Below are 15917 nucleotides of genomic sequence, written 5' to 3'. Positions count from 1 at the left end.
ATTAACCGGCACGACATCCGTCAGCTGTGTCGATGCTATCTGAAGCTAATTTGAGTTCTTTGCAACGCCTCAAAAATATTGCCTATAGCAGTTTGCGTAATCAGTGATTTCGTATTAAAAGCTTTAATAAAACACTCCATCATTTGCTTCGCGAAATATTGGATCTATATTTTTAATTCTAATGTTAAACACGAGCAGAAATCGAAACCGAAATTTCGGCTCCGTCTGGCAACATTGGTCTCGGGACGCCAAGAACATGGCTATCACGTGGTGCGAGATGTCACGTGATCCTCTACGCGACGACGGGCGGGATCGGGCGTCAGGCCAAAGTGCCTTCTACACCGCACTCTTCACCACGTTTTGGTGTCAGCAGGGATGGGCAGTATTTCAAATACAAGTATTTGAAATGCGTATTTCAAATACTTGGTGTATTTTTCATTTGTATTTAAATACACAAATTGGGTGATGTATTTGACGTGTGTAGTTAAATACTAAAACGTGGGTATTTTACATACAATTGTAATTAAATACAATTTTGTGGGCGAAAATACATCCCTCAAATTTATTGTCACTCTCCAGAGCAGGAACAAAACTACGTTCTGCACCGAATGCAGCGTCTCTTAATCAAGTTTAGCGACTTTGTGATTACGGTGCTATGCTCTGTTTCACCTTATGATGTACCGCAGGAAAGGTTACAAGCGCGAGCTCTTTGCTCTGGGGCACATCTCGACAGCACAAGCTCTCGTGACTTAAGAGCAGCTGCCAACGCTATGCGCTCGCGCTTCTAGCCTTCGCTGCGCTACAACATAGCGTGAAACAAAGTATAGTCCAGGGCAAGAATGGCGACGAAATCGACGTTCACAGGCAGACTGGCTAAATAAGTGCCTGTGACAACTTGTGATGCTTTCCAGCCTGATTTCCATCCACATTTTTGCCTGGAACATTCTAAATGCGCGGGTCGTCCAGATTTTCGTAACTGGTGCGAGTTGCAACAATAAAAAATTCTCTAGCTAGTGCTGCGCGTCTTGGTCGTCTCGGTTCTTTGTTGCTCTATACCAAAATGTAATCGACAAAAAGCTGCTTGAAGAACTGTACTTTTTTCACCTATTACGTCCTAGCTCATTACATTTTTTTAAAATTATATTTCTATTACGTTACTAGAGTCTCGCACACTAACTCCCGAGTGTGCGATGCAAAATTAAAATTAGATACCCACTGGAAAAGTATTTGGAGGAGACCAAATACATTTGGTTTTATCTGTATCTTGTAATTAAATGCTTTTTTGGAAATGTAATTAGATTTGTATTTAAATACATTTTTGGCGAAGTATTTTGTATTTGCATTTCGATACATATTTGCATGTATTTTGCCCACCCCTGCCTGTCAGATATTCGACGACGTCTTCACAACTGCGACATTAGTCTGCGCACGTAGTGTCCGTAGTGTGGAAGAAACTCCGAGGGACTATAATCAAACAGTGAGACGACGACGGTGGTTATGGCGCGGGGGATGGCAGTAACGGTGGGACCACGGCGTGGCGGCCTGATGGCTCCCAAGAAGCGCGTTGGGCAGGCGCGTTAAGCACGGTCCAAACCAACGCGTCTTTATGCGCGCGTAGGCCATGCGCTTACCGGAAGTTGCGTATTTCGTGGCGTGTTTGGTGGTTAGGACGGTGCTGCTTCAGGCGAGCGGTGAGCATCTGCGCCAGACGGCGAAGAAACGTTCTTATGCGCGCCCGGAAGGCGGACGGAATCAGCGTGACGTCACGAAATCCGCAGTTTCCGGGAGCCGCACGGCCTACGCGCGCAGATCGGTTTGGATCGCGCTTTACGCCAGTCACGTGGACACCGCTGAGCGCCGAGAGGAAACGTTGCTGATGCCACCCGTTACGCGGGACCAGAGATTTAAAATAAAGCAAAAGGGGGCAATGTTGATTACGTTAAGCTCAAAGTTGGCTATGTCCACGCCATAGCCTTGACTGAGTTGTTGGTTGCGCGTCAATACGACCGCTCGAGTCAGCCGATTTCCGCAAATTGGCGCGTTGCCAAGTTTGCCGGACCGCTTAAGAAACATTTCGACAAAACTACTACGTCGTAATATTTGGCGTGTGGTCTTCCTAGGCGATACTAGGGGACTGCATTGTTTTTTTGAAAAACGAAAATGAAGCGGAGTTGACCTTGAACAAGAACTACGAGCTCTCCACCAATTGAAACTTTACATGTAGGAATTAACTAATGCCATAGACATTTAATAAAATATGCTATGTCATTGCTTTGGACATAAGATTGTTTTGAGGGAAAGGGGTACAAGGAACCAAGAACATTCTTCAACCTGTGCAGTACAGTCGAGCGCGTGTGGGTTGAGGGGCAATCGGTCACTATTCAGTTAAGGAGTTTAAAACTGAATTTTAAAACAGCGATACACCAAGACTGACTTGTTTTACCACTTTTTAGCTTAGCACAACCGTCACCTACATCTTGAAGGACATGGCACCCGATGTACACGGCATGTCACACCTTTGCAAAACCATAGAGAAACGTAACTTCAAAGAAGCATGTATACCATTGTGGCGAAGCGCAGCGAGTTAATTGTCTCTCCCACGTTTTTCTCGCACGGAGAGACGTTTAGCAGCATCAGGGTCTTGCTGTTCCCTCCCAGGCTGTCCATCAAGAGGAAGGTCAGCTTGGAGTTGCGGTATGGCACGTGCTTCGCCTGCAGTCGCCAGGGAAGGAGAACGACCAACGCTCAAAACAACGACCTTACCGCCACACTTACACTACGGTTCACTTAAAAAAAAAAAAAGGACACCCAGAGCAACCCGTCAATGGGTGCGTTAAGTTCACGCCCTAGAGTGCACAAGTTTGGTGCTTTATTTCATTTCATTTATTTATCCTTAAGGGCCCGGGTGGGGCATTACATAAGGGAGAGAGTAAAAATAACAATAGTAGACGAGAACTAAAATACACTTTGACACTTTAAAACGACAAAAATAGGAAAGGGAGAGAGTAAAAATAACAATAGTAAAAACACAAAGTACTGATATGGTTTAGTCGGGAATGGTTAGTAGTTGTGTAAAGAGACTTCCTGGCGAAACTTTGATAGTAGAGAGAAGCACCATAAAAGACTATAACTCAAGCGCTATGTGCACCCCCGTTTTCTTTAAGCATTAGCTTCTCTCTGGCGCTCCCATGATGACAGTTCCGCCTAAATTAAGTTTTGGCTTGTTTCATAACACAGTTGACCAAATAAAGGCAGTCTTTCTCTCCTTCCACATTAGCAGAGAAAATACCGAGTGAAGGAAGCCGCTCATCCTGGACGAGTGTTCTGTGGGAGAGGCTCCTCTTCACTTTACGTTGCAACACACTACAATATAGCAGTATATTCCTATGGGTGATGTTCGCGTCCTAACTGCACTTGGAGCAAGGGAAAACCCTTGAGAGCAGACTTAACGCGCTCATTTTCTTGCAGTTTTTTTTCAAAAATGTTGCCTTTCTGCAGCCAACTCATTTTGAGAAAGGAGGTTGCTTAAAAGAGACAGATTGCCGACCTTCTGGGAGAGTGCCAGGATCACGTTGCCCAGGTTCGAGAGGGAGCGGTTGATGTGCTGAGTCTCCCGGAGCCTGGCACCCTCCGCCTTGGACTCGTCCAGTCGCTCGCTGCCACACAGGTCCACCAGGTTTAGCAGGCCTGCAAACACACATATCAGCATTGAAGATTATTGCTATGTGGCAGCAGACATCAGCAGGCCCCAAACTTCAGCAACTATCTCACCTAATTTGTGGCACTTTTTGGAAAGCATTTCATTTGCAGTGAAAAAGTGTGAACTGCACAATAAAAAAGAAGTCATCTGGAACTGGTTAGACGAATGCTACAAACAGGACGGACGTGCACACTAGTCAACGGGAATAAAAGTTTCAAGAAGCAGTAGTGGTTGCAAGATGGAGATTGTATGAATAATAGAAAAAAAACTGTTGAACTTTGTTTAGCAGCTTTTCTTAGACGCGCTAACAACTTAACAGTTAGGGCAGTTAAACGAAGTTTAATAGCCCCAGAAGGAAGTTGGCTCTGCCAAAAACTAAACACCTTTGTGTACTAGTAAACAAAAACAAAAAAAAAAAGTGAAAGCCGTTTACAACTCCCTGTAACACCGAATTAGAGCGCAGCTCTTGAGGAGGAGGAGGGAAGGGTACAGGGGGGTGAAGTGACCTGGGGGGTCACGTGACGATGCCGATGATGTCATCAGTGACGTCACTGATGACGTCATCCGTGATGTCACTGATGACGTCATCCGTGATGATGACGATGACGATGCCGGTGACGTCATCAGTGACGTCACTGATGACGTCATCAGTGATGATGTCGATGCGGATGCCGGTGAGGTCATCAATGACGTCACTGATGACGTCATCATTGACGATGACGATGCGGACTCCGATGACGTCATCAGCAATGATGACGATGCGGATGTCGGTGACGTCATCAGTGACGTCACCGATGACGATGCCGTCGACGTCATCAGTGATGATGACGATGACGATGCTGATGGCGGTGAGGTCACCAGTGACGTCACTGATGACGTCATCAGTGATGATGACTATGCGGATGCCGGTGACGTCAGTGACGATGACGTCATCGGGGAGGTCACGCGACCTTGGCGGGGGGTCACGTGACCCTGGGGGGTGGTCACGTGACCCTGGGGGAGGGGTCACGTGACCTCTGGGGGTCACGTGACCTTGGGGGCCACGTGACCTTGGGATGACCTTGGTTACACCGACGGCGACGCCGCTCAAGCCGGGAACAGGCCCCTAAGAGCTGCACTCTAAAAAAAAACAGCCTCGAAGAAAACATGTTACTGCCTAGTGAGTTAGGCAAACCAGCCATAGCTAGCTATAAGGGCGAGGCTGTAACAAAAGAAAAATGAACTGTGCCCACCACTGAAAAGCAGAAGCGAGGCATTTGCGCCTCCCATACATGGTCGACAAGGCAGGGGGGAACACCCACCTCGGCTACCCACACCGGTCCGGCTGTTGGTCCCCGTGATGCGGAGCTGGAAGACCGAGTGAGAGCGGGAGGAGTGCTCGTTGCACTGGGTGGAACCGACAGCCCGATGCTTCCGAGCCCGCCGGAGCAGCTCGTGGATCTACACAGGCGTTGCAGAAGTCCCATCATAAAATCTGCCGTAACTGAGTTCCGACAATAAATATCTCGCGTCTCAGAACCCCATGTCAGACAATGAAGTGACCACAGGGAACTACCCGCTTACTCCTACTAGAAAGCAGTTAGCACACTTTTATGTGCGCTATGCGAGACTAGGCCAGACGTATCAAACCGTCTCTGATTTGTGTTACCGCTAAAGTTGAGAAGCTTTAGAACTGTTTCAGGCAGAGAGACTTAAGCCGCAGTCCATACTGCTAAGGCATCGTACAAAATACGCTGTCTGCGTACACTGTCTGAGGAGCGTTTATTCCTTGTATGGATAGTCATGTTACATTAGTCATACAAAAACTTTCTGCAGACATGTTAAAGCATACATATGCATGAAGCAAACATGCTTTGAACATGCTTGAGGTGTGTCACCAGATAATTCTGACATGTCTGCAGTGATCACCGTCTGTTGAATGATGTATGAGCAGTGTAACTAGGGTTTCAAGGTTCACGAGACTAAATAGAGGAGACTCGCCAACACCAGAGCCTATATCCAAAACAAAATTTGCCAAGCTTCCCTGAAGACCACCAAAAAAACAAACTTCACGGGTGACCTTGGTCAAGCAAAGGCAATACTTGCCTGCTCTGTAGAAGTAACTGTCGTTCTGGTGGCGTTGGTCACCATCGTGGAGCCGTCCTTGTGCTTTATCTGGCAGCTGGCCTGGTTGCTCCGGGGGTGCGTCGACAGGAGATCCCGCACATTCTCGTTGTATATCTCCAGGTACGACGCCACCATCGTAAACTATAGAAGACATACAAGGAACACTTATCAGGTCCTATGCTCCGAACCGTGCAGCTCATTGTAAAGAGCCTGGGAGTAAAGAGTGAAGGATCGTTTGGCTGTGCCAAGATATTCGATAGAGAGTTTTCAGATCACACCAAACTACGGCGTACGCAGGTGTGGAACATTGAACGAAAGCCAAAAGAACGCTTCCCCCACACGTGGCGATCCTGACGACCCAAACCATCATTAGGAGTCCCAATTTGGCCTTACGGTTCCACAAATGCAACAGAAATCCATAAATTGGCCCACCCATATATTCTTCACAATTAATTATGAATTTACATAAAGGAAGGCCCTATTTAAACATGCACGATAACTTTGTGCGCTATACTACGTTCCTCCTGGATATGCACAGCAGAAAATGCTAGAAGGCCAAGCCAATTGCTTGGACACTGCGCTGTTGCACAAGACTTTTGCGTAGCCAAGGTGCATTCTCTCGCAAGAAACTGGTGCTCTTAGCCTTCACTGCAATATCGCTAAAAAAAAAACAAAAAAAAAACGAGGAAAGCATTTGATATCCGAAAGAGAACTAGCAATGCTCGACTGCACTAGGGTTCAAGATGCTTGGTTATGGCGCTTGGGCTTTGCCACACATCGAACAGTGGAAGTTGGACGGAAGTGCATCATTGCCTCGTTTAAATTTTTTTAAACGAGGGAGCGCTTCGGTATGCATCCATGAATGGCCGAGATTTTTGAATATAGTGCTGAAACTAACTTGAGGGTGGAAATGGCTGAAAAAATTCGTGAGCCTGTTGAACTCTGGGCTTCTGGAAACCCAGTGAGAGCACTAGCTATAGAGGTTTCATTCCATCCAGTTTTCTGAGATCACTGATGTGCATCCACTGTTCGTAGAAGGGCGCGTCGAAGTGGACACGAAAACACACAATACTTGGTCCTACAATTGCTAAGCACGTAGAACCACTTGCCTCCCAGTGCTGGGTCCTCTGGAGCTTCTGCGCAGACATAAAGACCTGCTGGAGGGCCCTGGGGATCAGCCCCAGCTGCGAGTCGTTCGGAGAGCCCAAATCCAGCTCTGGCGGACCCTCCATCGTGAAGGTCTTCCCGGATCCGGTCTGGCCGTAGGCGAAGATGCACACGTTGTAGCCGTCCAGCGCAGACTGTACGACGTGCGCCACCTCTTCGTAGACCTCCGCTTGTGTCGCGGAACCCGGGAAGACCCGGTCGAAGGGGAATGCCATCACCATCTGTTTGGAGAAAGGAAGCTCAACCGGTCGGTCACGCAAATACGGTACTCGGCATTTTTATGGAAAATTAGGCTTTGTTTTATCAAAGACGAGCTAAAAAGAAATATGAAAAGATGCGGGAGCTCAAGATTGAGGAGTAACTCAACTCAAGTAGGAAAAAACCTGTAAAAAGTTTAAACGAGAGGTGGGAGTCTGTCAGCAACAAGACATTATACTCTTTCGTGTATTTGATTCATGATCTCAGCACAAGCTTAGCGCACAACTTTTTTGATCTAGGTAACATGATATCAAAACTATCGCATCTTACAACCACTAGTGGCAACTTGGAGGAGCTCCAATTTGTTACAATGCATGGTTAATAAATGCAGCAAGTGTCATAGAAAGAACTATAGGAATCCAATACTCTGTCTCGGCATAATGCGGAACCTGCCCATAGCAGCTTTATTGAGTATGTCGAGATATACAAAATACTTTCTCCTAGAGATTGCTCTTTGAAATTCTGTCATTTCATGCCTTTAGTACCTAGCTGTGCCAGCTCTTTCCCTTCCCCTTTCCCTTTATGTTCACTGGTAGACTGCCCACATTAATAATTGTGTATTCCAGAGATTTCACTAGAACATACCAGTGGTGCACTCACCTCCGTGTCGGGCTTGACCAGCTCCACAGTCTTCTCGTCTGGGAACGATATGTGACTCGGGCGCTCGCCCTCCCTCTCTTCCGACGGAAGCATCGGCCGCACCCGGCAGAAGACACGTATGTTTCCCTGAGGGGAAACGCAAGATTCCAATATGATGCAATAGTCAGTGTACGCGATGACGAATGCAGATAGTGCACAAAGCTATGCCTCTGCCTCTAACAACAAACGGCCCGGCACGCAAACTGCCCAACAGATTAGCTGAGCGACATTCACGAGGGAACAGCTCTCCGATCGTTACGCTGCAACCATGACGACTCCCGACGCGACAGGTTTACAAAACAAAGATTCAAAAGTTCTCAAACAACTTGCAATAGTGAGCACTCTTCATTACGAGTTACCTGAAGGAATAATCTATGGTGAGGTGCGAACGCTTCTTAACATAAAAGAACCACCCCATTAGTGAAGTCGCTTTCAGAAAACTCACTACATTAGCACCTCAAATACCAATACCAGTATAATTATCTACTGAGAGCCGAAGAGCCTCTTCTTGAGAGCCGAAAAACCCCTTTTATGAACAAGGTCCGCGGAAGAGGACCTTGTAAATAAAAAAGGGAGCGCTTCGGTATGCATCCATGAATGGCCGAGATTTTTGAATATAGTGCTGAAACTAACTTGAGGGTGGAAATGGCTGAAAAAATTCGTGAGCCTGTTGAACTCTGGGCTTCTGGAAACCCAGTGAGAGCACTAGCTATAGAGGTTTCATTCCATCCAGTTTTCTGAGATCACTGATGTGCATCCACTGTTCGTAGAAGGGCGCGTCGAAGTGGATGAAAAATTTATGGTGCTTCATGTGCTGGATTTGTTGCGACAATCTATATCTGCGGAATCGAGCAGGAGCAAAAAAGCTTCATCTCGGCAAAAAACCCGAACCTCATAGCTCGGAGTTATCAAGCCGCAGTGCAACCCACCTTCAATTCCTGCAGCGTGTTATGCAGGTCACGACGTATCATATCGGCGTCCTGCAGCTCCTGGCCCTTCTCTGCCTCCCTTTCCTGGCTCTGACGAAGAGAGTCTGCAAGCTGTGCACATTTCTCTTGCTCGTCTTGAAGCAGCAACTGCAAGCAGACGCATCTCATCAGCACAGTGGTTGCACCAGTACGGGGCAGTGACACGCACGGAAGAAACTACAGATTTGTAGCAAACACCCGTGGAGGCAGAGTGAACGAGAAGAGGCATCAAGAAAACTGCTCCGAGTGTATCACGAGCATCCACACCTTGACTGCGACAATGTTACGAGGGCCTCAAATACCAAACCCATGTTTGTGGGCTTTATAGCGCAACAGCTACGGGGCCCATCCTGCACCAAACTAAATTTTAAAGATTAAGCCAATGTAGCTAATATGTAAAAAAAAATTCTATTTATGTAGGATAAGATCTCGTATATGAGGCCTGAATTGGCAATAAAGGGTAAGACACTGTCAAATGGGATGAGAGGATAATCTGAGTAAAAGGGTGGGATCGAATGTAATTTGGAAGCGAAAAAATTCAGAAAATAGAAACGACGTTTGGTGTCGAAATCTGAACAGACCCATAGAACATTTATCAGGGCAATATCATCACCTCAGTGCTCAAAACTGGATGAACCTCTCTACAATGAAGATGCTTGTGAGATGTAAGAGTGGCCAATGCGAAAATAACATAACAAAACTTTATGAAACTGGTTTCTGCGAGTGAAGAGCTCTCCAACAGCCCAAGGGCTTTGTTAAATAAAGTTTGTTTTTACATTGCATTTTCCACTCCGACTGCCGTACACGGAGACATGATGACTTTATTAGAGGTTGGATGTCTTGGTAAGGCCAACTGGCGTGGGATGGTGGAATATTACCCGAGGATGTGGCGAGTCTGTTTTCCTCTTCATTTCCTTTTATTTTCATGTGACTGGAAACCCAACAAAATTGTATTTTGAGAGCTCCGTGCATATCATTATTAAGTTTATTTCACAGTTGCTGCACAAGCATATTTTTAGAAACTTTTAAGCAGCATAGTGCAATAATATCACTTTGGGAGTCTACAAATAAGACTGCTTGCTTTATTCTAGCCTGGAGAATTTAATCTATAGCCATAGAAATTGCATAAAGTTATGATGTGAATATACTTGCACAGGTATTCAGAGGTTTCACTCCTGAAAATCGAATTAGAATGCACGGCACTGCCAACGAATGATGAAGTCTTAGCTATATTTGTGTAGAAATGGGCATGACCTTCATATTTCTTCTCTAGCTCAGATGATTACTGCTGAATTACAAGGATTGAAACACTATGAATACTAAACTTAGTAAAGGTCCGGTCCCAGACAACTGGCAATATGTCCCAGGGGGCAACACAGTGTACATTCTGCAAGAGGTTAGCATCGTTCAGGCAAATGTAAAATAAGGGACAGAAGCGTCGGACATGAAAACTGAAGGACCTCACAAGACTGCTTGTTTTCAAAAAGGCGACAAAATCTAGATCCTTGTAAAGAATGGAAAGTCGGATGATTACGGGTGATTGAGTTTTTTGTCGAAAAATATTATGCAATGCAGCATACGGTGACGGATTTCATAACCATGGTGGTCTTGGAGGATCTCATACCTGCATGCCATATTGTAGGCCCTCTCCAAGTAAAAAAAGACTGCTTATTTACGAATGCTTCGCGTATGACTTTCTATGCGCACCAAATGGTCCAAGGTCGATAGTCCTTGGCGGAAGCCACACTGGTTTAAATGCAACATTTTATTTTCCAGTATGTACATTAGCCATGTGTTTATCAGTCTTTTCTGTTTTTACAAGGCAGCTGGTTTGAAACAATTGGACGGAAACTAGAAGGTAGAGAGGGATTTCTACCAGGCTTCAGGAGAGGTATAATGTGTGCTTGGTTCCAAGCCACAAGAAAACACGCCCTTTCCCACAAAAAACCGAAGAAGTTAAGGAATTTGAGGGATTCAAAAGAGAGGTTACGCAGCATTTCGTAATGCAGTCCATCAGGTCCAGGAGCAGATAGCTTTTTGACGTGAAGGGCCATCTAGCTCACTGTGTAAAAGGCTGATTTTATGATGCCGTGTTTGAACCAGTTGTAATTATATTGCGTTGCTTTGCACGGTATTTAAAGGACTTGAAAGAATCAATATAGCTAGAGAAGCAGGACAGAATAAAACTACTCCCAAAGAACATTATCCAATTTTCTCCATGATGCAGTGGAAGGGTTGATATTGGATATTTAACTCGGCAGTCCCCTTTAATTTTCCGGAATCTAGCCCAGACCTGTTTAGCGGGAAAAAACTGCTCAAAGAAAACACTTTTCCTCCAGGTTTTCCGTTTCGCTTGCTTATGAGTCCACCGTGCTCTTGCTTCGTTTTTTAAACTCCACCAGGTTTCTTGAGGTGGAATACCGCCTGAACTTTTCTCACCCTATTTCTCTCTTCGCGTAGAGACACATCACTTATTTAACCAAGGTTTTCCCTTACGGGTTAAAGTACCGGTAGTTTGAGGAATTGATTTCTGAGCAGCGTTTATTATCTGCTCTGTCACACAGAATGTGGCCTCATACGAAGTCATGGAGGAAAACACTGATGTATCCAGCTTGGTGTTACAACTAAAAGACAGCAATCTGCCTTGTCCACCTTCCACCGAGGCATTCGTTCTAAAAAAAAGGTTGGAAGACAAATGTCCCTTTCTAAAACAATAGGAAAGTGGTCACTTCCAAAGGCGGTATTAAGAACCTGCCAAGAAAAACAAGGCAGTAATGAAGGTGATTCAATAGATAAATCGATAGATGTAAATGAATTGTGAGCTGAACTAAAAAACATGTAGACTTCCATTAAAAAGACACAGTTGAGATAATAAAAAACGTTAAATTTCTCTGCCTCGAGAGTCGAGATGAGTACTGCCACACATTAAAATTACTTAAAAGAAGAAAAGGTTGATAAAGTTGTTCCACACGCCTTTGGAGCTCAGAGAAGCAGGAGAAAATTTGGAGGCAAATAAATAGGAATAACCGTTATAAGGCGATCTAAAACTAAGCGTACCGCTACGGCTTCTGGTAGTGTGCAGAGTGGGACCTCAAAGCAGGCAACCCCGCTCACACAATTACTGCCAAGCCCCCGAAATCGGAATTTAGACGATCTTTACGAAAATCTTGAAGACGCCTTAAAATCTGTGCATGTTGTGCATGAAGATGGGTATCTTGTAAAGCAAGGACAATATGCCGAAAATCGTTCAAAATAATTAATGTCCTCAATATATGGTAAAAGACCGCGACAGTTCTACTGCATAAAATGCAACTTCTTTATTTATCTAAAAGGTAAAATGTGAAATTAAAATTTGAGAGGCCACGAAAACATCGAGAATACTAAAATAACGGTTATTTGGGAGGGACCACTGTCTTTTTTTTTTCTTTGAGCCTCGGAGTCTGCCACTCCATGTCATCCTGGTCGGATGCAAGAGCGGATGACTCGGAGCCCTCATCCATCGACTGCGCTTGTGGAGAGAAGACCTATCAAACCGAGGCTATTTAGAACAGTAAATGAAAAGCATTGCAAGCGAGTCCCATGGTAATGTAACGGATATTGCTCTTGAAGGTGGATCGTTTGTGCCCGTTTTTCACGACGTGAAAAATCACTCGAATACATTCAGTGTGCAGCAAAGTTATGGCAAAAATTACGCTCTAGTCACATAAATTCGCCCCTATAGACAGAAGGCAATTCATTCAACCCATTTTTTTTTAATATCTCGAGGATGCTTTAGAACAGGGACTGAAAAAAAAAACTTTTCGTATTGAGCGAACTCCCAATAATCTTGAGTGAATAGAATGCACTCCCCCGTCTTAATATTTGTACAATTACAATTTAAAACGGTGCAAGTATTTGTAATGATACAATACATCCAGTAGGAAGCGGACAGCTTAGTCATGCGAAAAAAACACCCTTAACCAGAAGCAATGAAGCAAAGAAGAGCGTCTGGGTGTGTGAGGAATCATCATTCTCGAGTAAGCGATGACAGAAATGAAACCTCCAGGGGCATTTCTTGACATTAGTACATTTCTGAGACAGAATACCTCGGGTACTCGGCAAAACAACCCGCAAGCAGAAAAACGGAGATCTCAGACCTGCATTGCCGAGTGTTCCACCTGTAGCCCTGCATAGTTCCCGGTAACGTCAAACACCATCTCCTGTAGGGACTGCTTCTCTCTCTGGCAGAACCCGAACTTGGTCATGGTGCTCTCCAGCTCAGCGGTTAACTCTGCCACCTCGTTCGTCTTGAGCCTGCCAAGATAAAAAGGACAGACACCTCCGACATTGTACAACTACACCATTGTGTTCCACATTCCTTCACATTAGCTATTCATTGCACTGTTGGACATAGTTATTTTTGACAGTGTCACAAGCTCAGAGGCAGATAACCAGGATCAGGGGAAAAACGGAACATCAGCTTATTACTTTGTTCTTCGCATGCCTTAAGGCAACGAAGTGCACTGGGTAGGGAAGTTGAACGAGATGCGTATTATTTCATCGTGAAGTAAAGTCGGATTTCACTCCTTTCGATAAAAACGGCGTTAAATTGCTGCAGCTGTATCCAACGTACCGAATTTTACCAAGATTGTGAAAGCATAGAAATAAATGACAGAAACTGGGGCCTTCCCAAGTGTCACTACCGGGAATGAACTTTTCTCTGTTACAAAGGGACCTTTTACAACAGCAACATTAGCACAAACAGTGAAATTATATGAACGGAGCCTCTTAATTAAGCACTTTCGAATTCTTACCTGAGCTGCTCCTTGAGGGAGTCGTTCTCGAGGGTCAGACCCTTGAACTGCTCTAGCTGCACTTGCAGCTCCGTGTTGTCCCTCAGGAGCACCTCCACCTGAAGTCAGAGGGGAGACAAGACTTGTAAGGCAGCACACAGAAAATTGATGTGGAAGTCTAGTTGCAATGGGCAAACAGCCACAGACAAGCAAGGTGTACAAGGTCGAGTACCGAAAGATGAGCCCTTCAACCTTCCGGAAAAGACTTATCTATTGGGTCAAGGAAAGAGGCGTTACTCAATTAAGAATTAAAACCTTGAGACAACGAAACAAAAAAGGGCCCTTTTTGTTCTCTTGTCTCAGGTTTTAATTCTTAAAACCCTTTTAAAGAAAAGAAAAAAACCAAAATGTCTCAGATAAGCCCTTTGTTTTTGTTAAAACTTTTTAACCAAAAGGTTTTAATTATCCAAAAGGCCTCAGATAAGCCATTTTTGTTTCCTTGTCTCAAGGTTTTAATTCATAATTATGATTGTTCACCAGCTGACCTGCGTTTTGACGATTATTTCAGCTTTTCCTAAGTTTGAGCAATAATGGCTAAAGGTTAAATCTCCAGTGAAAATGCTGTCATTCCGCATTCTGCATTTAGGCAAGTTTGGAGCTTTAGCCTTTACGGGAACAAAGCAAAAAGAAAATCCCTCCCAATGAAAAATACTAAGAGATGACAGCAAAAGAATGCATCACTAAAAGTCATGCAACAAATTAAGCGTTGTCATACTAGATGAATATTGCTTTAACAACGAGCCTGCTTTATCCAGTTGGCATCATTCCCGATTTGAAGGGATCAATTACTAAAGAAAAAGGTATAGAATGCACTGAAAGGTATACCCAAGTGCTCAGAACCTCAAAAGGTTTTGAAAGTTAAAGTACAACTTCAGCAAAAGTCAAATTTGGGGGTTTTACATGCCAAACCGACAACGGGCATCTGACTGAGGATTAATCTCGACCACCTGGGGATCCTTTGACGTGCATCCAAAAGCTCTGTTACACGGCACCTTCTCCGCAGCACAACTTCAGCAAACTGGAGTCAATTGCAGGCTCAACTATGTGACAAAAACACTACCTATACTGCATTCGCCCAAGGTTACTAACACTCCCAAACAATATTTTTTTAATTTTTTGCCAGGTGATTTTTTTTATGGTGACAGAAGACTACCAAATCAAAATTTTGCTACAGCGTCGCATATTTGTAATAAAGTAAAAAAAACTGCTCGAAACCGAAACTGGACTGGGGTGGAAGAAGAAATATAGAGGAGAAAGTTACCAGAAGTCACTTGGCTGTGCAATATTTTTTTAATTAACGTATTTGCAGCATTTTAGAAGCCACAAAAAATGGATATCATATTTTCTGTCTATTTTTAGCACTGAGTGTGTCTTCGATAACCCACGGCTTTGATTATGTTTGGAGGTTGTGTCTAAACCACAGGGAACAGCATGTGACCACGGAGAAGAAAGCGAGCACCGACTCAAACCGGCCGGTTCTCTATTGACGGTTCTCGGGCAGAAAGAAAATGAACTTATGGCCACAAATTGTGTTCTGGGAAGTTTGGGTCACGTCATGTACAAATAAATATCTTGGCAAGCTTAAAGGACACATGCAAAAAAAAAAAATCATTTTTTTTAAACAACTTAGATGGGAAAGGGATACCATAAAACGATTTTACAACAAAGAAAAAAATTTTTAGAGATATATTTATGGTGTTATACAAATTTGTAGTTGGCGCCTGCGGGAGCCGTCGCTGGTCACGTGGTAGGCCTGTGCGCCGCCGCACGCCGAGCATTGTATGACGCCACTTCAATGCATTTCTCCACGCCACCGTCGCTGCCGCCGCACAAGTTCGTCTGCTTCGGGGCGCTGCCGCCGTCATCTGACCAGTGCACAGGTCTATCACGTCTGCTTGTGCTTTTTCAGGAGTTTCCTTTGGGCTCTAAAAGTTACTTATTCATCTTAGTTTTTTTGTTATATTTCAAACAAAGATGAATAAGTTACTTTTAGAGGCCATAGGAAGCTTCTGAAAGAGCGCAAGCACCACGTGACAAATATGGGCCCGTCACGTGATAAATAAGGGCCACTTTTCCGCGACGCCTGCCGGCGCCAACTACAAATTTGTATACAGTGTGTAACGTGTAACGAAGCGTGTGGGACAGCGATAATTCTTCATTATACACGCCACTTCGTTATACCCGTCGCACACTTTAATGACCCCAATAAAGCAGATAAGCAACGAAATAGCCCGTTGTACGGGCTAT

General features: G+C 44.7%; 1 protein-coding gene across 2 annotated transcripts in view; it reads right to left on the bottom strand.

Annotated features, from left to right (window-relative positions):
• Nucleotides 1–15917, bottom strand: part of LOC120851103 (carboxy-terminal kinesin 2-like) — a 63637-nt gene that overhangs the window by 41192 nt on the left and 6528 nt on the right. The window contains exons 6-14 of one of the 2 annotated variants that reach the window (XM_042288311.1): nt 13632–13729; nt 12975–13131; nt 8800–8946; nt 7832–7957; nt 6916–7194; nt 5786–5947; nt 5002–5140; nt 3548–3687; nt 2563–2712 (exon numbers count right to left, since the gene is read on the bottom strand). In XM_042288311.1, the coding sequence (XP_042144245.1) occupies nt 2563–2712; nt 3548–3687; nt 5002–5140; nt 5786–5947; nt 6916–7194; nt 7832–7957; nt 8800–8946; nt 12975–13131; nt 13632–13729 (1398 nt within the window). The remainder of the gene's footprint in view (nt 1–2562; nt 2713–3547; nt 3688–5001; nt 5141–5785; nt 5948–6915; nt 7195–7831; nt 7958–8799; nt 8947–12974; nt 13132–13631; nt 13730–15917) is intronic. The other variant, XM_040223657.3, reaches the window with a different exon arrangement.

This window comes from Ixodes scapularis, unplaced genomic scaffold, assembly GCF_016920785.2.
Source record: "Ixodes scapularis isolate PalLabHiFi unplaced genomic scaffold, ASM1692078v2 ptg001708l_1___fragment_3__unscaffolded, whole genome shotgun sequence".
Lineage (NCBI taxonomy): Eukaryota > Metazoa > Arthropoda > Arachnida > Ixodida > Ixodidae > Ixodes > Ixodes scapularis.
Note: the sequence above shows the minus strand (reverse complement) of the source record. Positions and strands in the feature narration are given on the sequence as shown.